At 43.1% G+C, this 23111-nt stretch overlaps 1 protein-coding gene across 5 annotated transcripts in view; it reads right to left on the bottom strand.

The window, feature by feature from the left end:
- pard3aa (par-3 family cell polarity regulator alpha, a) overlaps positions 1-23111 on the bottom strand; it is a 799897-nt gene that overhangs the window by 313590 nt on the left and 463196 nt on the right. For all 5 annotated transcript variants that reach the window (XM_041183914.1, XM_041183910.1, XM_041183913.1 and 2 more), the window contains exons 6-9: positions 20713-20804; positions 19666-19749; positions 6537-6662; positions 5766-6148 (exon numbers count right to left, since the gene is read on the bottom strand). In XM_041183914.1, coding sequence (XP_041039848.1) covers positions 5766-6148; positions 6537-6662; positions 19666-19749; positions 20713-20804 — 685 coding nt within the window. The remainder of the gene's footprint in view (positions 1-5765; positions 6149-6536; positions 6663-19665; positions 19750-20712; positions 20805-23111) is intronic.

The raw sequence follows: 23111 nt of genomic DNA, 5'->3' as shown, positions 1-23111 counted from the left end.
GAAATACTGACACACGGCGCAAAAGGGGTCATATCCTAGCCTGCTTACTGATCGCCTCTGTCATTGACGTAGGACCAGGTTAGCTCCTTGTCTCCCCAAAGTTCCAAACATAAATTCTTATTTTATGTTGAAATCCTTTCATGACTTATCCATCCTTATATCTGTAACTTCCTGCAACTCTCCATTTCTCTGTCTCCAGCCTCCTTCTGCATCAATTCCCTTCACACCATCAAAACAATTAGCCATGCCTTCAATAGCTTAATCCCCACAATCTCCCTCTCAAAACACCTCCATTTCTTCAACTCCCTCAGCTCCTTTCTGTAAAGCCCAGCTCTTTGACTAGACCTTTGAGAACCTGCATAATGTTGCTCAGCAAACAGCAGTGCTCCGAGTAATAAACCTTAGTAGAGCTCTCAGTGCACCTCCTCCAGTCCTTTTTTTTTATTCATTCATGGGATGTGAGCTTCACTGGCTGGGCCAGCATTTATTGCCCAACTGTAGTTGCCCTTGAGAAGGTGGTGGTGAGCTGTCTTCTTGAACCTCTACAGTCCATGTGGTGTAGGTATACCACAGTGCTGTAAGGAAGGAAGTTCCAGGATTTTAACCCAGCAACAGTGAAGGAACGGTAATATATTTGCAGGTCAGGATGGTGAGTGACTTGAAGGGGAAATTCCAGGTGGTGGTGTTCCCATCTATTTGCTCCCCTTCTGGATGTTAGTGATCATGGATTTGGCAGGTGCTGTCGAAGGAACCTTGGTGAATTCCTGCAGTGCATCCTGTAGATGGTACACACGGCTGCTACTGAGCGTCGGAGGTGGAGGGAGTAAATCTTTGTGGATGTGGTGCCAATTAAGCGGGCTGCTTTGTCCTGGATGGTGTCAAGCTTCTTGGGAGTATTGTGGGAGCTGCACTCATCCAGGCAAGTGGGGAGTATTCTATCACACTCCTGACTTGTGCCTTGTAGGTGGTGGACAAGTTTTGGGGAGTCAGGAGGTGGGTTACTTGTTGCACTATTCCGAACCTCTGACCTGCTCTTTTGCCAAAATATTTATATGGCTAGTCCAGTTTAGTTTCTGGTCAATGGTAACCTCCCAGGATGTTGATGGTAGGAGATTCAGTGAGGAAAATACCTTTGAACATCAAGGGGCAATGGTTGAATTCTCCCTTGTTGGAGATGGTCATTGCCTGACACTTGTGTGGCGCAAACATTACTTGCCACTTGTCAGCCCAAGCACTGTGATGACTCCTTCCATTATTTTCTGATGATCGAGAGTAGACTGATAGGGCGGTAATTGGCCAGGTTAGATTTGTCCTGCTTTTTGTGTACAGGACATACCAGAGCAATTTTCCACATAGCCGGGTAGATGCCAGTGTCATATCTGTACTGAAACAGCTAGGCTAAGGGCACGGCAAGTTCTGGAGCACAAGTACTACTGCCGGAATATTGTCAGGGCCCTTAGCCTTTGCAGTATTCAGTGCCTTCAACTGTTTCTTGATATCACGTGGAGTGAATCGAATTGGCTGAAGACTGGCATCTGTGATGCTGGAGACCTCCGGAGGAAGCCGAAATTGATCATCCACATGGCACTTCTGGCTGAAGATTACAGCAAATGCTTCAGCCTTATCTTTTCCACTGATGTGCTGGGCTCCTCCATCATTGAGGATGGGGATATTTGTGGAGCCTCCTCCTCCAATGAGTTGCTTAATTGTCCATCACCATTCACGACTGGATGTGGCAGGAATGCAGAGCTTAGATCTGATCCGTTGGTTGTGGGATCGTTTAGCCCTATCTATCACTTGCTGCTTATGCTGTTTGGCACACAAGTGGCCCTGTGCTCTTGCTTCACCAGGTTGGTACCTCATTTTTAGGTATGTCTGGTGCTGCTCCTGGAATGCCCTCTCGCACTCTTCATTGAACCAGAGTTGATCCCCTGGCTTAATGGTAATGGTAGAGTGGGGATATACCAGGCCATAAGGTTACAAATTGTATTCGAGTACAGTTCTGCTGCTGCTGATGGCCCACAGTGCCTCATGTATGCCCAGTCTTGAATTGCTAGATCTGTTCAAAACTTATCCCATTTAGCACGGTGATAGTGCCACACAACACGATGGACAGTATCCTCAATGTGAAGCTGGGACTTCGTCTCCACAACGACTGTGAGGTGGTCACTCCTACTGATTCTGTCATGGACAGATGCATCTGCGGCAGGTAGGTTGGTGAGGATGAGGTCAAGTATATTTTTCCCTCTTGTTGGTTCCCTCACCACCTGCCGTAGACCCAGTCTAGCAGCTATGTCATTTAGGACTCAGCCAGTTCAGTCAGTAGTGGTGCTACTGAGTCACTCTTGGTGCTGGACATTGAAGTCCCCCACCCAGAGCAAATTCTGCACCCCTGCCACCCTTAGTGCTTCCTGCAAGTGATGTTCAACATGGAGGAGCACTGATTCATCAGCTGAGGGAGGATGGTACGTGGTAATCCTTGCCCATGTTTGACCTGATGCCATGAAACTTCATGGGGTCCAGAGTTGATGTTGAGGGCTCCAGGGCAACTCCCTCCCGACTGTATACCACTGTGCCACCACCTCTGCTGGGTCTTTCCTGCCGGTGGGATAGGACATACCCATGGATGGTGATGATGGGTGTCTGGGACATTACCTGCAATGTATGATTCCGTGAGGATGACTACGTTAGGCTTGACCAGTCTTTGAGGCAGCTCTCCCAATTTTAGCACTAGCCCCCAGATGTTAGTAAGGGGGACTTTGCAGGGTGGACAGGGCTGAGATTGCCGTTGTCATTTCGGTTGCCCAGGTCGATACCGGGTGGTCGGTTTGGCTTCATTCCTTTTTGTGATTTTGTAGCCATTTGATACAACCGAGTGGCTTGCTAGGTCATTTCAGAGGGCATTTAAGTGTCAACCACATTGCTGTGGGTCTGGAGTCATGTGTAGGCCTTACAAGGTAAGGACGACAGATTTCTTTCCCTAAAGGGCGTTAGTGAACCAGATGGCTTTTTACAATAATTGACAATGGTTTCATCGTCATCATTAGACTTTTAATTCCAGATTTTTATTGAATTCAAATTCCATCATCTGCCGTGGTGGAACCTGGGTCCTCAGAGCATTACCGAGTCTCTGGATAACTTGTCCAGCGACAATACCACTATGCCATCGCTTCCCCAAACAACAGCTTTACCACAAGCTTATGTTTTCTATCACACTTTTGCCACACTGGTTACTGCCATTGCCTCTAAGAATAGTTTAACACTGTGCATTTGTGCCCACACAAAATTAGACTGAGGTTAACCATATCAATTTCACAAACGTCATTGACCGCTTGTAAAGTAGAGGAGATGTTTTATCCGATTTGTTTGGAATTAACTCAAACTGAAGTGTTAGAAGTTAAAGATCCTCAACCTACTGTATAACTTTGCAACTTTCTGTATTATCCATTTATTAAGAAGCTATTTGTATTTGGGGGTAATGAAAGGAAGTCACAACATTAGTGTTTGGGAGATCATTGTCTGAGGGGAAATGATGTCAACTGAGCTTGCAAATGGCTCCAACCAGAAGAAGTATTGGTAGCTTGTGCATTCATAATACTGGGCACTGACGTTTAGGTGGCTTATTTGATTACCACACCACTGAATAGTTTTTACCAGTTACTTAACTGGGCAGAAATGAAGTGAGATCAGGGACAAAAACACGAGGATGGGATCAACCAAAAATTTCTGCAATGACCTGTAAACCTCACTGAAGTATGGAACATTCATACTTCTTTAAGGAGTTGAAGTTTTTCATTTGAAGGGAAAGATGAACTTCTGTAAATCTCAATTTTTTTTTTACATGTTAAAAACTTGTTTTGCAGCTATTCTTTGTACTCAAATACAATTTTCGCTATGACTTTAATGCACAAATTCATTAATTCATTTTAATGACTTTGTTTGATCAACTTTTTCTCCTTCTAAAAGCATCAGTTCCTGCCAAGGTATGGTTATGTAAATGCTGGTAATACCCACCATGAATTTGCCCAAATAGATGCTTATTTGATGTGTCTAAAGCAAATGTCAACATCATATTTAATCTTATTACAACTGAGCCACTTCCTGTCCTTACCCAATATCCAATACCTCTGCAGTATGTGAAGGGTCACTGGAGAAAGGGTTAAAATCTCAACTATTTTTCTTCTCCATAGCCCAATCATGCTGAGGGCAACTGTAGTACTGCCCTCAAATTGCCACTGTAGCCAATCTGAGCTAACTTAGCAAGAACCAGGCATTTAACCTTGGACCTTCATCTAGCTACCATATAGCTAACCCCCATTTGCTCTGCAAGATCCTGAATGTATTGAAACTACTCAGCTCCATGCTCAGCTCTTCTACAATTCCTTGTTTGGTAGCACTTTGCTTGAGCCAGAAGGTGGTAGTTTCAAGTCCCAATTCAGGACTTGAGTACAAAAATCAAGTTTAGCACTCCAGTACAGTACTGAGGAAGTGCTGCATTATCTGACATGCCATCTGCTATCAGATGCAATATTAAAATGAGGACCCATCTGCCCTCTCAGATGCTCATAAAAGATCATAGAACACTATTTCAAACAGAAGAGAGGGGAGTTATTATTGGTGCCCTGGCCAATATTTACCCCTCAATCAACATCACAAAAACAAAATTATCTGGTCATTATCAAATTGCTGTTTGTGGGAGCTTGCGATGTGAAAATTGGCTGCCACATTTACTACAAGACAACTGTGACCACGTTTCAAAAGTAAAGCACTCAGACGTCAAACAGTCTTGAAAGGCACTATATAAATGCTAGTCTTTCCTTCCTCCCCATTTACATTTTGGCCCTTGGCAGCATTATGCACAGGAAATGGTCAATTTTCATAACATACTGCTCTACCTCTCCACCATCACCCTCAACTATACAGTCATCTTTGTATTGACAGCCCATCAACCTACCATGTTGATTACATATCCCAACTTCACCCAACTGAACAATGAGACAGCAAAATCCATCCCAGAAATAAACAGCATACTGGTTAAAATATTGGACTGGCAACCCAAAATTGTAAATTCAAATCCCACTAAATTGCAAAAGTTAATTCAATAAACCTGGTATTTTGTGTGCTGCTGGGTTTATACAAAAATTCAACTGGTTCATGAATAATACCCTTCCCCAGTGATCCCAGTCCCACTGACTGGGTTTCAAATCCCACCTTGCTATTGCTTTCAATTTTCAAAAGTTCCTTCCAAGTTATCACTTAAGGTGTTTCAGTACTCAGTATCGGAGTCTACTTGGTGAAACACTTTAGGATGTTTCAGCACATTAAAGGTGCTATGCAAAAGTGAGTTATTGTTGTGTGGTTTTCTGGCATGATTTATCACTATCATTCACTGTATCAGGGCTAGATATAAACTGTACATCACACCACATGGAAGTAATACAATGCAAGCAGTACAAGAATAGAAGGGTTACTTAATTTAGTGTTTTTTTGCCTCAAATATTAATTGCATACAAGAATTGAAAATATCCCTGTCCAACTATGATATTCTCAGGTTTTAAAATGGAAATGAAGAAAAATTGCTGAACAGTCATGGCTTTAATGTGACCACTTGGATTGATTCTTGCCAGCTTTATTAAGCTTGGAATTTGAATGCTTTCAGTTGCACAAAATTCCTTAAAACCTTCCAATGAATTCAATAAAAGCAGAATGTTTTCAATACTTTGGTGATCAGCAGCGGTAAAATACAGCACATATTATTTTCTTACCTTTTTTCAACTGGATGTTGAGTTTCTTCCCTACTTTTTTGGTGCTGAATCCTGTGGTGGGTGTAGAACTCAATCTTTGGGGAGTTAGATTCTGTCCTGTCGGAGGTTTTGACACCGAGTTCTGATTGTGAGGTAGATGAGAGTAGGAAGCAGTGTGATCGGTCTCAGTGCTTGTTCTTGATAACCTCTGTGGTGTTTCATCAAAGCTTGCATTTATAGCACTCTTTCGATCAATGGGCTGAGTATCTGTGTTGATTCGATTGGAATAATAGGTATTTTTTTCGGCAAAAGAGACTTGTTCGTATTGCTCTTTATTCGCTGCAGGGACCACGTGGAACCAAATAATGTGTGAACGCATGGCTTGGCGAAACATATGTTGTGCTCTAGATTTAGGAAGGATGGGAAATTAACAAATTAAGGCTGCCAGTCTTAACAGAGATTATTAACATAATTACCATCATTAATTACATTGCATGGAAGGGTTTTTTTATGCAAATGCAGCAACTGCATAAATATTAACTGGATAGAAAAGTATTAATTACATCAGCAACTAACACTTATTACTCATGTGGGCTGCGCGATTAACAGTTACGCACCTGTCAATGTGAACGCATGAAACAAAACTGCAAAATGAATTACATTTCAACAAGCAATTATATTGCAAATGGAGAACAACTGATTCATATGCTTTTTGTGAAATATACAGAAGGTATGGTATATCTTACTGTAGGATTTATACTTAAATGTGCACCATGTAGACAAGATACATACTGTTCAAATCGTGTATTTCGCAAATCACCACCATTTATTTTGACGATACAATCATTCTCATTAAACAGTTTTTCCCGTTCAGCTTTACCACCTTTTTCCAGGCGCTTCACCAGTAACCCCAGGGTCCTACAAAAAAAAATGATCACGGCTCTTCATTTTGCACTTTAAAATACAGTGTATAAAACATTATGAAATGCAAAATACTCTCCCCTTCAACTATTACTGCAATGTGATTACATTTACATTACACTTGCCTTTAGAAAATCTCATTAGATTTAAAAGGAGTTAGTACACTCCAGTGTGGCTCAAACCTTCTCACTGTAAGATAACATTACTACTGGAATTACTACTTCCCCACCAAGTATTATGAAAGAAATCTACATTTTTCAAGTATTTTAAGATTTCAATGTTTCACCGAAGTGACAATATTATCGTTTATGCTTATACCGCGCCTAATGTTGAATTTAACATATTCCAACTCGTTTGTGTGTTAAAAGCTTCAGATAATCATCACAATTCTACGGCTTTTGTGAAAACAGCATTTGGAAAATTTGGGTTTCATCCCAAGCTGTCAAAAAAAATCACTCCTTCCTATTGTACGAATCTAAACCTAAAACACAGGAAAATGGAATTTCCAGCTTTTTCCGTATGTGAAGAATACTTTCATAACCAGCTAATGGAATTTTCAAGGGCAATTAGGGATAGACAATAAATGCCGGCCTTGCCAAGGAAATCCTCGTCCCACAAACAATGTTTTTAAAAAGTTAATAACTGAAATCGCACTCCAGGACTTGAGCACACAATCTCAACTCATTACAGTATTTAAGGAGTGTTGTCGGAGGTGCTTTCTTTAGGAAGAGATATTAATTAAGCTGAGGCCCTAGCTACCTATTCAGGTGGGCACAAAATATTCCTATAGCACTGGTTGAAGATCAGGACTTCTCTTAGTTTATGAACAACATTCCTTCCTACACCACCATTAAAAACACATCAACTTGATGTGCATTTCATTTGCTGTATGACTGCACTTCAAGAGTCATTCACTGGTTATGAAGCACTTGGGAGGTATTCTGAAGATATGATAAGGTAATGTAGAAATAAACTTTCTCTTGCAATAAATGCTTTTGCCATTATTACTTCTTACTTGCTGAGTTCAGACATCTGTGCATCCTCATTTAAAATATGCCCCTCCCCCTCCTCAAGTTTAGACAGAAAACCAAACAAAAGTTCAAAGTGAAGGTCTTATTGAGTTAAAGTGGTATTTTTACAGTAATATTTCTGCCCCCAAGATCTATTCAACCTGACCCATTTCTGGCAGAAAATGCATGACAAGATGATAATTGATTGTGAACCTGGGAAAAGAGAGCATGGAGTGTGAATAAAAGAATGCAGAAAGCAAGTAAAACTTTACTTTTGAATAATTAAATATTTATTTCAGCCAATCTATTAAGTGTAATTGTAGGGAGACTACTGAACATCTTTCAGTGAAGGTGAGAGACCTGGACCCTCAATGCAGATAATCATTTATCTGATGTAAAATTGTTTTAAACTGGTATCAAGGAACATTTACTGTTACAACATAATTAGTGTAAACATCACCAAGTTACTTTTAACAACTCAGAAATTATCCCTACTGGTGGGATTTAGCATCAGGGAAACAGAAATGATTTTTTATAAAGCATTTGATGGTTTAAGCTGGACCTTAAGAGTGCAAGAAATAAGTAAATTAGCTGCTTCCAAAGTAAAATGTTTCCTATCCCTCTTCATAAATGATGACAAAAGGGAAATGTGATAACAGTATTGAGATGAACTGAGATTGAAGCAACATTTGAGTTGCTCATCATAGCTGGACATAATACAGAATGTGCACATGTCACTACCAGCTTAAACCATGTTAACATCTTATGGTCATCAACTCAACTGTCACATGGTATTCAAAGTATGGAACTTCAGCAGAAAATGTTGCAGATTTTTAAACAAATGAAAACTTTTTTTCAAAATAGTTTGTGTTTTGTTGTTAAAGTTTCTCCTTCAATCCTATAAACTATATTTGTTGTCTGTACAATGCTTTAACTGTGACTCATATTCTCTGATTTCAATGGGAATCCCGCAGTCTAACTGGCTAATTAGCCTCCATGCTGCCTTCCCAATTCCTGAATGTCACAGATCTCCCACAGAAGGTGGCAAATTCAAGCTAACATCAGAAAAGAGGAAATCTGCTCTAGAGTTTGCAAAAAATTTTGTGGGCAGCTTTTCTCAAGGTCAGGAGCAAGTGCCGTTCCTTCACCTCTGACTGCAAAAGGAGGGCATTGTTACAAAGTGCTGGTCATGATGTCTTATGGCAGCACATGAGTACATCTACTAAGAACAAGTGTGTAAATTTAATTACTGGTCAGATATATATATATTTTGAAATATTGAAACAGAAGCAATTGTGTAATAGTGCATTGTCTCAGCACATGAAAGTATCTTGCATTTTTATAGATTTCACAACTAATTAACTACTTATGAAATGCAATCACCGTTATAAAGGACTGAGAACACAGCAACCAAATGACCACAGTCTACTTGTCCCATTACCATTCCCCCTTGTACCATGAACTCTTTTGTCATTAAACCTCTCCTGCCTTCCACCCAATCACAGGTATTCCCTTTTGTTCCTATTATATCCTATTACTATAAAATCTATTATATTGGCAATATTTCCAGTTCTGAGGGTGAATCATCGCCTTGAAATGTTAACTCTGTTCCTCTCTCCACAGGTGCTGCCAGACATGCTAAGCACATCCAGAATTTTCTGTTTTTATTTTGCTACTTGCAGATGCTCGTTTGATATACAGACTTAGGTAAACTGCAATTTTCAACAGTTTAACTTTGGCAAGACTGATGCCATTGTTGTGGGACCCCGCCACAAATTCCTTACTCTCCCACCAATTCCATTCATTCCCCCGCCACTGCCTCGGGCAAAATTCAACTGTTTGAACAATGGAATTCTTTCTTTTATTTGTTTACGGGATGTGGGCATCACTAGCTAGGCCAGCATTTATTGCCCATCCCTAATTGCCCTTGAGAAGGTGGCAATGTGCTGCCTCCTTGGACTGCTGCAGTCCATGTGGTGTAGGTGTACCCACAGTGCTGTTAGAAATGGAGTTCCAGGATTTTGACCATGCAAGAGTGAAGAAACAGCGATATATTTGCAAGTCAGGGTGGTGAGCGGCTTAAAGGGGGAACTTTGAGGTGGTGGTGTTCCTACGTGTCTGCTACTTTTGTCCTTCTAGATCAGGCTTGTCCAACTGGCGGCCTATAGGCCGCAACCTCAATGTGACCCGTGGAATCACTGTTCATAAGTTGGTAAGGCTGGCCTCTAAGTTCAAAATTTTGTGAATTTCAAGATTTTGCAAGCGGTTGCTCCTCCAATCACAGGCCATTCCTTTCCAGCAAATGAGGGAGAGAAACAGTCTCTGATTGTAGGAGCAGCGGGCACCAGTGGGCATGAGTGTGTTGAGGGCTGCTGGGCTCAAGGGAAGCAAAGGTGTGGCGAGGTAGGTGCCCGGGGAGCTAAAACACAAAGTTTTGGTGGGCCCTGGGAGGGCAAAATTGCAGCAGGCCACGGGAAATAGACAGCGCCGTGATGTATGTGGGAGTGAGAGAGTGTGAGTAAGTGTGAGAGAGAGAGAGAGAGAGAGAGTGTGAGTGAGTGAGAGAGAGAGAGACAGCGGGCAGGGTTTTCCCTTCGTTGGTCAGGCACAGTGGGCAGGCCCCGGAGCAGCTGCGAAACTGACTGCCGTCCGCGATCAGACTCCAACTGCGATTTCATACCGGTTGGCCAACCAAGGTCCAGCCAGCGTGAAACGCATTCCGCACTGACCGGGAAGGACTGTGCAGGCGAGGACCTATTGGCCGCCAGATCCAATGGTGACATGGCGGATGGTTTAAAGGCTGACCAGGCAGCTCATGGAAGGCTGCCACGGAGGATGTTCCCTGAGCCGGGACGATGGACCCGAGCGTAGGTGGACATGGCAGGAGGGAGGGCAGGCTGGGTGGGCACTCAACCACCCCTGCTTCTCTGATGAGTGCCTCATCATCCTCCTGGAGGGCGGTGCTACCAGGAGGGACACCCTTTTCCCCAGGGGTGGGAGGTGGTGGCCACCGCACCTCACCAAGAGAGCATGGGAGGAGGTTGCTGTGCTGGTTAGCAGCTGTGACGTGGCGCAACGCACATGGGTGCAACGCTGGAAGCACTTCAATGAGCTGCTGCGCTCAAGAAGAGTGAATACCGTGTTGGTGTGGGTCAGTGTGCAGGTGTGTTAGGTTCTAGCCGTTCCCCCACCATGGAGCTCAGAGGTGCTACAGTCTGAGTGCCAACTGTCAGTCATGCCAGAGCTGGCCAAGGGGTTGAACCCTGGCCGCTCGGACTGAGAACCTTGTGGCTTGAGGGCCACGACTCAGGAGTGCCATGACAGGTGCTCCACAGCTGGGGTTGGCCAGGCTGGAATGACGCTGCAGGTACAGTGTGCTCCTCTGTACTTTCAATGCTCCTCTGTTGTTTCAGGAGAAGATGGCCTACAACGAAATAGAAAGGTCGTGGAATGGCGGAGGCCCCACAAGCCTCCTAATCCTTTCGGAGTTTGAGCAAGTTGCCCAAGAGCTTGAGAGCTGGCACACTCCACGTGCAACCAGGCTTGGAGAGGCAGGGGTGCCAGACGAAGGTAAGAGCACAGTGCACAGTAGTGAGAATTTCAGCTTGTGCAACTATTCTAGTGTAGCCTCTTCATTGATGTGAGCCTCGAACCTGGAGTCCCCATTGATTATTGGGGGATGAGGGCACCATGATGCAGAGCTCTGCTGTCTCACCAGGGTGCCTGGCATGCACGCTGACAGGGTGGTAACTTTAACTAGTGACATGTCCTTCTTCTCCCTTTTAGGCTCGCCAGCAGTCATTTGATCTCCAGATCCTGAAGGGCCACCCCTGACACTGGAGGACCACCGGACTTCATTTGCACCTGTGTCACACCTGCTCTCTGAAGCAGGCACCAGCGCAGATACCAGCACCTCAGTGGGCATTAGAGCAGCAGCTAGTAGTAGTGCACATTGGTGAGAGCACTTCACAATCGCTTGAGGTGCAGGTGGAAGCAAAGAGTGCCCAGGGCAATGGCAGTCGAAGGACTGATGGGGACCAGGACGATGCCACGTTGAAGGCTGATGATGAGCCTCTGGAGTCGTCCATTAGGCAGCAGATGCTGGATGTCCAGCGAGATGTGGGGGAGGATCTGTCGGAGATCCATGGGGGTATGCATGCTATGGTCTCTGTGACAGAGGAGTCCATGCGGAGCGTGAGCACTGCATTGACTTTCATGGCTGAGCGCACTGCCTCCTCCATTAACAGAGTGACAACTCACATGCAGAGGCAGATCCAGGGGCAGAATCAAGGGTCCTGGGGTTGCCCTCAGACCTGCAAACCCTCACACAGGCAGTGACCTCACGTGGGATGAGGCAGCTGGTATCCCAGCTGGTTGCCCGTTCATCAATTGTGTGCAGGGAGGTCCACAGAGACCTCACAGCACACGAGCTTGTTTGTTTGTCATCTCTGTGGGCTCCTCTCAGGGCAGCAACTCCATTGCACCCAATGAGGCTGTGGTGACAGGGGAGATGCCAGCCGTGGCACTGACCGCTCCCTCCCAGGTGGGGCCAGCACAGGCTTCACTGGCCAGAGGACAACTGCCAAGTCATCAAGGCCAACAAGACAGCAGAGTCAGCAGCTGTCTCCAATGCCAGTGCCAGCAGGGGGGGGGGGGGGGGCATCTAGACGGAGCACTCGCAAACCTAAGTAAAGGCACCATAAGCACAAGTGGGACAGGTCACGGGTGATTTTATGTTCATTTTTGTTTACTTTATGTATACTGGTCACGATGCTGAATACCAGAAATGTTTCCATTAAGATTATTGAATTGTCAGAATGACATAAATTGTGTTTTTGTCTTCATGGCCTGAGTATGCTTCACCTTTTTATTTCATTGGTGCAGGTTACGCCAGTATGTAATACTGGATGTAGGTGGCTCTGAACTTTATTGCACAGGAACTGTGTTTTCTGTGTGTTCGATGAAAGGGTCCTTCCAGACATCCAGGATGGAGGAGGCAACCCTAGCATGCATTTGAAGCTGAAGTTTGGTAACCCAGCTGAAAGAGCATTGAATTAAGGCGTCCCTGGTGGCCTTGCCTCCCTGCAGGCCACCAAGGTCTGCCTCCACATCCTCAGCATTCTCCTCACCATACTCATCTTTGGACTCACTACTGGACTCGTGATCTATGGCCTGTGGAGGTGCCTCAATATCCTCTTCCTCTAGTGGGACCCCCCTTGCCAGTGCCAGATTGTGGAGAGCGCAGCATGCAACCACAATCAGTGACCCCTGCTCTGGGGGGTATTGTAGTGCATCCCCGAATGGTCCAGGCATCACAAACGCATCTTGAGAAGGCCTATGGTCCTCTCCACCAACGCCCTTGTGGAGGCATGACTCGTATCGTAACACTCCTCTGCCTCTGTTCTTGGGTGGTGGAAAGGTGTCCTGAGCCACCTTTTCAGCAGATAGCCCTTGTCAACCAGCAGCCAACCCTTAGGCTGGAGCACTGAAGAGCCCCTGCCACCTGGGAGTGTCTGAGAAGGTAAGCATCACGGGAGCTGCCAGGGTACCTTGCACAGATTTGCAAAATCTGCATCCTGTGATCACACACGCACGCTCATGGAGTGGAAGCCCTTCCTGTTGACAAAGTCACCTGGCTCACCTGCTGGCACCTTCATGGCCATGTGTGCAGTTGATGGTACCCTCGACGCAGGGGGAACCCAACAATCACTGCAAAGCCTCTGGCTCGCTCAGCCTGGCTGGCCTTGTTTGTATAGTAAAGAATAAAGGTCAGTACCCGCCTGAATAGAGCATCTGTCACTGGCTTGATGCAACTGTGGACAGCTGATTGGGAGACTCCACACAGATCCCCCACTGAGGCCTGGCAAGAACCGGAGGCATAGAAGTTGAGAGCCACTGTGAACTTCAGAGCCACTGGCATGGGGTGTCCACCCACAGAGTCGGAGTTGATCTCAAGCCCAATCATCTGGCAAATGGAGATCACGCTCTCCATTGAGAGGTGGAGCCTCCTCTCCTCCCTCAGGCCCCTCCCCTGGAAGCTGCATTGGGACAAACGGCTTCCTCTCCCTTCTGCCCCTCTCTTCCTCCTCAGAGGAGGTGCCTCCAGTGGAAACCACAATCCCCATTACCAGAGCAAGGGAAGGGTCCACACTGTCCGAGTCCTCCGGGCGCCTGGCAGACATCAATAAGTCCTGAAATTAAGCTAGAAATGCTAAGAATGCACAGAGGTGAAGCTGACAAGTACCAATAAGCAACCAGCTGCAAACTATCTCCAAAACTCCTCACTACTCACACTGGCAATGATGCTCGTCCCCTTTTATCCTGCCCTTGGACAAGGTTTGCAAAAATGTCGGTTGACCGCCTGCCCATGCGATGAGCAGAAAAATCGCACAGGCAAGGAAAAATCACAGTCAATTGGACTGTGATTGGCCATTTTAATTAATGGCAGGCTCTGCTCCGACACCCACGCGCGCCCACCGAGCGAAATATCGTGCAAGGCGCGTGATGACATTGGGATGCTCATCCGACATCATTGCACACTATTTTACTCCTGACTTTCCGCAGGACAAAAAATTCTGCCAGTGAGTGAGTGAGAGAGAGCATGTGAGAGAATGAGTGTGTGTGCGTGTATGACAGAGAGAGAGAGTGAGAGAGAGAGAGAGAGAGAGAGTGAGAGAGGGAGGGGGAGAGGGAGAGGGAGTGAGAGAGAGAGAGAGAGAGAGAGAGAGAGAGAGAGAGAGACTGTGAGTGTGTGTGTATGAGTGAGTGTCTGGCTTACTCCCAATCTCAGGTTTCTCACTCACTGTCATCACCAATACCAACACATACACATATTCATAGCCATTCATAGTGGGTGAGAGTGAATGAGTGAGCACCCTGAGCCTGGGAGTGAGTCAGATACACACACACAATGACCCTTTCACACTCTGGTAATTTTGATTACCACTTTTTAACATAAAAATTTGTAATGACTTACCTTTACTTTTGCTTAGGGATTGTTTCTTTCCTTAGTGCCACAATATTTTTTTGGAAAATCAGTTTACTGTTGTGCTAAACATTATCTTTCCAAAATTTGCTCACCAGCACCGTGTGTGGGAAAAAAATGCAAATGTGGCCTCCAAGCTAAAAGTTTGGACAAACCTGTTGTAGATGGTAATGGTCGGGGGTTTGGAAAGTGCTGTCCAAAGAACCTTGCTGTGCTCCTGCAGTGCATCTTGTAGATGGTATACATTGCTGCTACTGTGTGTCGGTGGTGGAGGGAGTGAATGTTTGTGGATGGGGCGCCAATCAAGCGGGCTGCCTTGTCCTGGATGGTGTCAAGCTTCTTGAGCATTGTTGGAGCTGCTCTAATCCAAGCAGGTGGAGAGTATTCTATCACACTCCTGACTTGTGCCTTGTAGAGGGCACAGGCTTTGTGGAGTCAGGTGGTGAGATACTGGCTGCAGGATTTCTAGCCTTTGACCTGCTCTTGTAGCTACGGTATTTATATGGCTAGTCCAGTTCAATTTCTGATCAATGGCAAACCCCAGGATGTTGATAGTGGGAGGTTCAGTGATGGGAATGCCACTGAGTGTCAAGGGGCGATGGTTAAATTCTCTATAGTTAGAGGTTGTCATTGCCTGGCACTTATGTGGCACAAATGTTACCTGCCACTTGTAAACCCAAGCCTAGATATTGTCCAGATCTTGCTGCATTTGGACATGGATTGCTGAAGCTTGTTGGGCCTAGGACACTACCGTGAGGAACTCCTGCAGTAATGTCCTGGTACTGAGATGACTGACCTCCAAAAACTACAACCCCATCTTCCTTTGTGCTAGGTACCTCCAACCAGCGGACAGCTTTCCCCGATTCCCCCCATTAACCTCAGTTTTGCTAGGGCTCCTTGATGCCACACTCGGTCAAATGCTGCCTTGATGTCAAGGGCAGTCACTCTCACCTCAGGAGTTCAGCTCTATTGTCCATGTTTGAACCAAGGCTGTAATGAGGTCAGGAGCTGAGTGGCCCTGGCGGAACCCAAACTGAGTGTCAGTGAGTAGATTATTGCTAACACTATTGATAACCCCTTCCATCACTTTATTGATGATCAAGAGTAGACTGGGACGGTAATTGGCTGGGTTGGATGTGTTCAGGACACACTTGGGCAAATTATCCAAATTGCCAGGTAGATGTCTACTGGAACTGCTTGCCTTGGGGAACATCAAGTTCAGAAGCCTAAATCTTCAGGGCTATTGTCGGAATGTCGTCAGGGCCCATAGCCTCTGCACTATCCGCTGCCTTCAGTCGTTTCTTGATATCATGTGGAGCGAACTGAATTAGCTGAAAACTGGGGACCTCTGGAGGAGGCAGAGATGGATCATTCACTTGGCACTTCAGGCTAACGATTTTTGCAAATGCTTCAACTTTTATCATTTGCACTGATGTGCAGGGCTCCCGCATCCTTGAGGATGGGGATATTTGTGGAGCCTCCTTTCCCAGTGAGTTTTTTAATCTTCCACCGCCATTCGCGACTGAATGTGGTAGGACTGCAGAGCTTGGATCTGATCCATCGGGTGTGAAATTGTTTAGCTCTGTCTATCACTTGCTGCTTATGCTGCTTGGCATGCAAGTAGTCCTGTGCTGTAGCTTCACTGGTTCATACCTCTTTTTTTAGGTATGCATGATGCTGCTCCTGGCATGCCCTCCTGCACTCTTCATTCAGCCAGGGTTGATCCCCTGGCTTGATGGTAATGGTAGAGTGGGGAATATGCCAAGCCATGAGGTTACAGATTGTGGTTGAATGCAATTCTGCTGCTGGTGCTAATGGCCCACAGCGCCTCACAGTTGCCCAGTCTTAAGTTGCTAGATCTGTTCGAAATCTATCCCATTTAGCACAGTGGTAATGCCACACAATAGGACGGAGGGTATCCTCAATGTGAAGGCAGGACTTTGTCTCCACAATGACTGTGCAGTGGTCACTCCTACCGACACCATCATGGACAGATGCATCTGCGATTGGTGAGGTTGAGGTAAAGTATTTTTTTCCCTCTTGTTGGTTCCCTCACCACCTGCAGCAGACCCAGACTAGAAGTTATGTTCTTCAGGACACGGCCAGCTCGGTCTGTTGTGGTGCTACCGAGCCACTCTTGGTGATGGACATTGAAATCCCCCACCAAGAGTACATTCTGCGCCCTTGTCACCCTCAGTGATTCTTCCAAGTTGTGTTCAACATGGAGGAGCACTGATTCATCATACGTGATATTCAGCAGGATTAGTACTCCTCCATGTTTGACCTGGTGCCATAAAACTTCATGGGGTCCGGAGTTGTTGAGGACTCCCAGGGCAATTCTCTCCTGACTGTATACCACTGTGCTGCTATCTCTGCTCGGTCTGTCCTGCCAATGGACAGGACATATCCAGGAATGGTGATAGTGGTGGCTGGAACATTATCTCTAAGATTTGATTCCGTTAGTATGACTATGTCAGGCTGTTGCCTGATTCTATTCAATCTCAAGTTGAGATTCCGATCCAATATCACACAGGATGCTTACTTCCACCCCTGTTACACCTCCAGTCTGATCTCAGACCATCTGCTGTTGAGACCCTTATTTTGTTACTTTCAGACTCAAATATTTTAGGGCTTGGCTAGCTGGCATTGAATCTTCAATAAACTGCATCTTATTCAAACTCCGATACACCAAATCCTGTTCACTAGTCATCCCTGTCTTCACTGAGCTAAGGCAGCTTCCAGTTCCCCAAGTTTCAAATTTTCTCTTCCCATCTCTGTAAGCTCCTATAACATCTCCATTATTCTGACAATGGCATGTTACTTCATTTATCCCTTTGATCTTAGAGCTAACAGCCATGCCTGCAATAGCTTGGTTTCCATCTCCTTGAAGGTCCTTTTTAATATCTATTCTCTTGGACCAAGCTTTTGATTACCCCTGAGAGTTTATTCTTTGGCTCACCATCCACTTTTTTTCCTTATGCCTCTCTGAAGCATTTTGGGGCACTTTGCTACCGTAAAGGTGCCAAGTAATAAGGTGAATTGTTGTTGCAGATAAGTTGGAAATGAATTTGATTGGCTTGAACAAGGACGAAAAAGTGGGATAAGCACTTGATAGAGTAGCAAGATGCATTCAAACACTTTGGTGTGCAATACTTTTGAATCAGAGGGCACTCTACCCTTTTCTCTTCCATTCACCACATGGAAAACTGCCACCATTTAATGGAGTAGTCAAGGTTATACTAAGTAAGGGAAAAGGGTGTTCAAATACATAATTCTGTCATTGCTATTTTGTTATTAACAGTCATTTTGATTCACTCTATTTCTGCTATTGAGCAGTATTGACATTTAGTGTGAACCTCTGGAGTGAAAAAAAAATTCACACAGCTTGTAATTTCAACAGAAGCTCAGAAGAACAGCCAACAATTTGCTGTACTGCAATTGTCAAAGAATTCATAAGGACTAACCTATTTCTCAGCTTTTTATTTAATTTCATGCAGCAACGCAATTACATACAGACAAATGGGTTTTTAAGTGATCTTAGCTTTTAGTCTGCTCAGGCCCAGCAAGTTGTCTGCTGTATTTTGTCAGCTGTTTGTGAAAATGCACTGAATAACTTTCGTGACCTTTCTAAGTTGCAAGATCAGTGATGTAACAGAGCCAGTTTTGAATATTCAATATTTGTATTATATTCAGCTCAGGCTTTTGTAGAAAAACACACGTGCCTTCAGTTGGAAACAAAGCTGTGGTCTTTGGGCACTAAACATATATCTCAAGCTCCTGCGCACAACTGGAAATGATTTATTTTGCAGCTGTCCGCATTATTAGAAGGCAAATAACATCTATTTTATTACTACTAAAAATGTACATTCGCTAAACCAGTTTTGCTCAGTCACACTATGAAACAACCTGAGACAATTTCTTACAAATTGGAAAACCCATCAACCAAATCCACTTCATCTAAGTCAACCTGGCACAACAGATGAGATTTACTTGCTGTCTGAATATAGTATTTCAAGGTTTATTGGTTGACCATTTTTCTTAGAATATAATCCATTTCAAATTGAGATTTTTGCTGTTCAATATTATCTTCAGGAAGTTAAAAGAAAACACATGATAAAAATGATATTCCAAGGAATAGTGCGCTCTGCAACATTTTACATGTTTTGAGGAGTTGATAAAAGTTTGCTCAGATTGCAATTTTGATATCGAAGTTATGTTTGATGATCAAGACCTGGCACCAGAATTGTTAAGAAACAGGAAAGGCCAGTGGGCACAATTAAGCCCTATTAATAAATTTCACCATCCATCTTAACACGACATTCTACAATCACTTTTGACGTTACTTTCACCTACTTAAGTTGTGTAGACAATATTTCTAATCTTACATTCTTACACTTGATATTTTATCAAATGTACCCTTCAACATCAAATACAGCTTTAATAAATGATTATCTTATGATGGCAAAGATAACACTGACTGCTGTTTAAAAGCAATCATGTGTATCAAGAGGAAAATCATTTTTGGAATATCTGTGCTCTCACACAAGTTCAGCTGCAGTCTGTCAGACAGGTTGGAACTGCAATACTGCAAATGGCCAAAAAAATTAAATACAAAGTGAGGATATGCAAAAATAAAACTCTGAATTCACAAAGGCACCAAATTTAAAGTTGCAGTGCTTTGCCATTTTTTTTAAAGGCATTGTCTAGAAACAGAGTAAGGGACTATCACCTTACTATAAGTGGAAACTGCATCATTCCTGTTCATTTTATCCTATATTCCTGATCAGTTTAAAAACCTCTACTAGAGCATCAAACTTCCCCAAAAAGAAAATTTCATAATTGCAATAAAGCACTGCACTAAAGAAGTACAATTTCTGGACTATGAGCACAGAGCTTTCCAAATGCTTCATTTTAAAATCTACTATTTGCTAAACACTGCAGATTTAGTTAATATGAAAATAAGTTTACAAAAAGAAAACCAAATGTCCAGAACAAGTTAGTTTACCTTCCCACTGTGGAACTGAAAGGCACTACATGGATTCCCAAAGGCCCTCCATCGTTAGAGACTTCAACCAGCTTCAGCACATCACTGTGAGACAATGATGAATAGGAATAACATAAAAATGTGAAGTAAACTACCAAAAATAACAAAATTTTATAATATCTGGAACATTAAGTATTGCAACTTGTGTGTAGTATACCTGAATATTAGCCTGGAAGCATGAAAAAAGGCCAGTCAACAAGAATAATAAAAGCAAGTTAATAAAACAACCAGAAGTGCACATTATCTAACAGCACTAACCTAATGCAAACTACTCAGACAATCCCTTGTGATTACATTTCCTTGTTGCATTAAAACTGATCAGAAAAAAAGCATCACTATATAATTGGTCAATAATAAGCCTCTCTGTTAATAGATAAACACAAAGAAGATGGATCAACAAGTTACACATTGAATCATCTTTTAAATATGTCCAATGTTTATTCAGGTATGGCTACTAAATATTACATTTTTATTGGGGAAACAGCATTGAAGAATGTTGAATAGGTGGTGGTCTGATCAGTAAATCATTGTTTGTTAAGATGCGGTTATTAACAAACTTCAACTCAATGCAGTGGATCTGTCAGTATCAGAAAAGGAGGGGAGAATTATTGTTCTGATGAAGCGCCTCCATCTGAAAAATTCATGATGCTGACAGACATGTTGTGTCTTTTCTAGGGCTTTTGCATTTTTTTTTGGAGTTCTTTCTTTTAAGTTTTATTTGAGCAGTACTCAATTCATTATAGAAGCTTGGGAAGTACAGTACCCACCAATTAACAGTCATTCCAATAGGAACTCTTACTTCAGCCACCAATTATTTCCCCGCTGTTTCCAACAGTATTTAATAAGTATGATTTTGCAGAAAAGGGAATGATTTTCCTGCCACTTTAGCGGTTTCTCTTCAGCGGGTTCCATTGCCCAATACAATAGCCGTTACAAGCTGATCCTTTGTGGTCTGCCTATATCCAAAAACAGCGTGCGATAATTAATATGTTACTGATGCAAGCGTACCCGAGCGAAAAATTCTGTCCATGCTCAAGGCAGGAATCAGCACGTCCAACTGGCTCGATCCTGTTGCTCTCCTCTTCTGTTCCATCATCCTCCTACAAGACGGCAAAAAAATTCCAGTCACAAAATACAATTCTAATCACAACTACACTGTACACTATACTCAGGTAACACATTTCAGGGTTTACTGCATGAGAGAGATCACCACTTTGCTTCCCATATAACGCTACATTACACACAATTTACAGCATCTCCACTTCTGCCCTGATATAGGAATTGTACTATTATTTTCTTTGCATTTTAAAACTCATACTGCAATGATTATTTCTATTTATGTAAATCTCTGATAACATCTTGTCAAGTGTAGTGACACACTACTAGAAATAGGAAACTTAACATTTTATTGTTAATATTGCCAAAAAAAACAAGATTTCAGTATAATGAATATAACGCTAAAATGAGCAAGGTTCTGACTAGAAACTGGGATGCCTTTCTGCTAGTATCTAACCATTAAGTTCAATATAAAAGACCATTGTTAACTCATAATCCCTCCATTCGTTTTTTTGTCCACAGCTGCTTTTTCAGTACAACTTTAATAATAGCAACATGAACCTCTGGGTAGACATTTAAACAATGAAATAGATTGCATCAACTAAATAAATTCCCTCTGTAGCACTGCCATATCTTTCTGAAAATCTTTAGGATGAACATTTCAAGACAAACTGGAACAATTCTATCAATTTAATCATTGGATAACTGACCAGTCCGAGGCAGTGTGACACGTTTGTATGAATTATTCCTTAAAAGAACTAAAATTTGATAGTTCTCCGTCACGAAGTATCACACTAGAAAATGTACACCAAATGGCTGTAGCAACTGCTCTTAAGTTAATGAAAAAAAACACGAGAGTTTTAACATAAAGCTACAATTTTTGGGCACTTACCCCTATCCTACATTGCTCGGGAGCAGCACTAGGCTACCAAATACAGGACCATGCTAGCATCACAGCCTTTAAAAGGGGGTGAAATGGATAGAAAACCTGCAAACAAACTGTACAAGTGTGTAAATGGTCAACTGACCATCAAGTAGTTGTGGACAGTGATCACAAAGATGTCAGCATTCCAGGACTTTCTACACCTGAAGGTAACTTCCAAGATGGGCTGGTGAATACCGCCTTGGTGACGAGAAGGATGGAAGATCAAATTATAATTTCAAAGTTGCAATTTCAACATTTCATATCTGCATTCTGGTTTTATATTTTATAGGAATCATTCAGTTCTCTAAATAAGTTTATGCTATCCTGGATTTTTCATAAATGCCTTTCTCAGAATTCTTTTAAAAACTGAAATGCAATATCTTTCAGCAAATTTTAGAGTAGATCAGCAGAGCTTAAAATTCAGCGTTACCCAAGGGCTTGGGCATCAGTCAGCACAATGATGAAAAGCGGAGGCCTATGAGCTTGGCACACATCAACAGACAGTGTATTTAATAATTGAGAGGATATTAAGGCTAAGCATAAGCTGGCTATAAATTCTAAAGCAAATGTCGTCTGAGAACCTCTAAGCACAAAACCTTGACTATATGTCTGTATTCTGGCTCTGAACCAAACAGCTACCATTTTTCCTTCAGTGTTACACATCAGGACAGTGAATGGAAAAAAGAAGAAAAAAACAGCACTATTACTTCAGGGTGATGATATTTTCTTTCATGAATACCAGCATTCATTTCTATTCCATCTGTCAAGCATAAAGAATCAAGCTATTTGGAATTTTTGGAGGTCAAGCAGCATCTTTTAAGGTGCACAAATGTAAATTTGAAACAAAATGGCCTAAATAAAACACTGATGTGAACATTATCTAGGTTTTTCTAACAAATATTACAAAAATAATCACAGTCCTTCACTGCACTCATGGTTAAAAATCAGTGTTTTAGACAAATATCTTCACTCAGTGTCTGAAAGTTAAGTCTGCCTGCTAGCGAGTCAGTCATTCGTGCCAGACATACTTTGATAATGCGTTTGTCATGATACTTAAATATTTATGTGCTGACACAAACTATGTTGCTGACAGTGTTTCATAGATTGACATAAAGGTTAGTGCTAATGTGGGAACTCAGATGAAGCTTCAGTCCGAGCAGTCATGTCACTATTTTCATGCTTATAAAGCTGACCAAAGTGGAAATCTTGAACTCTCAAAAAAATTTTTAAATACAAATCATTAAAAAAAACACTACCTTCCTTTACCTTCCACAAGATTCTGAGTTCAAGTCCCACCCCTGGGCATTAGCACACAAAAACAAAAATCAAGGTTGTCAATCTAATGCAGTACTGAGGGAGTGCTGCACTGTCTGAGGCATTATATCGGAACCCATCTGCCTGCTCCTGTGGATGCAAAAGATTCAAT

The sequence above is a fragment of the Carcharodon carcharias genome, chromosome 3, assembly GCF_017639515.1.
Source record: "Carcharodon carcharias isolate sCarCar2 chromosome 3, sCarCar2.pri, whole genome shotgun sequence".
Lineage (NCBI taxonomy): Eukaryota > Metazoa > Chordata > Chondrichthyes > Lamniformes > Lamnidae > Carcharodon > Carcharodon carcharias.
Note: the sequence above shows the minus strand (reverse complement) of the source record. Positions and strands in the feature narration are given on the sequence as shown.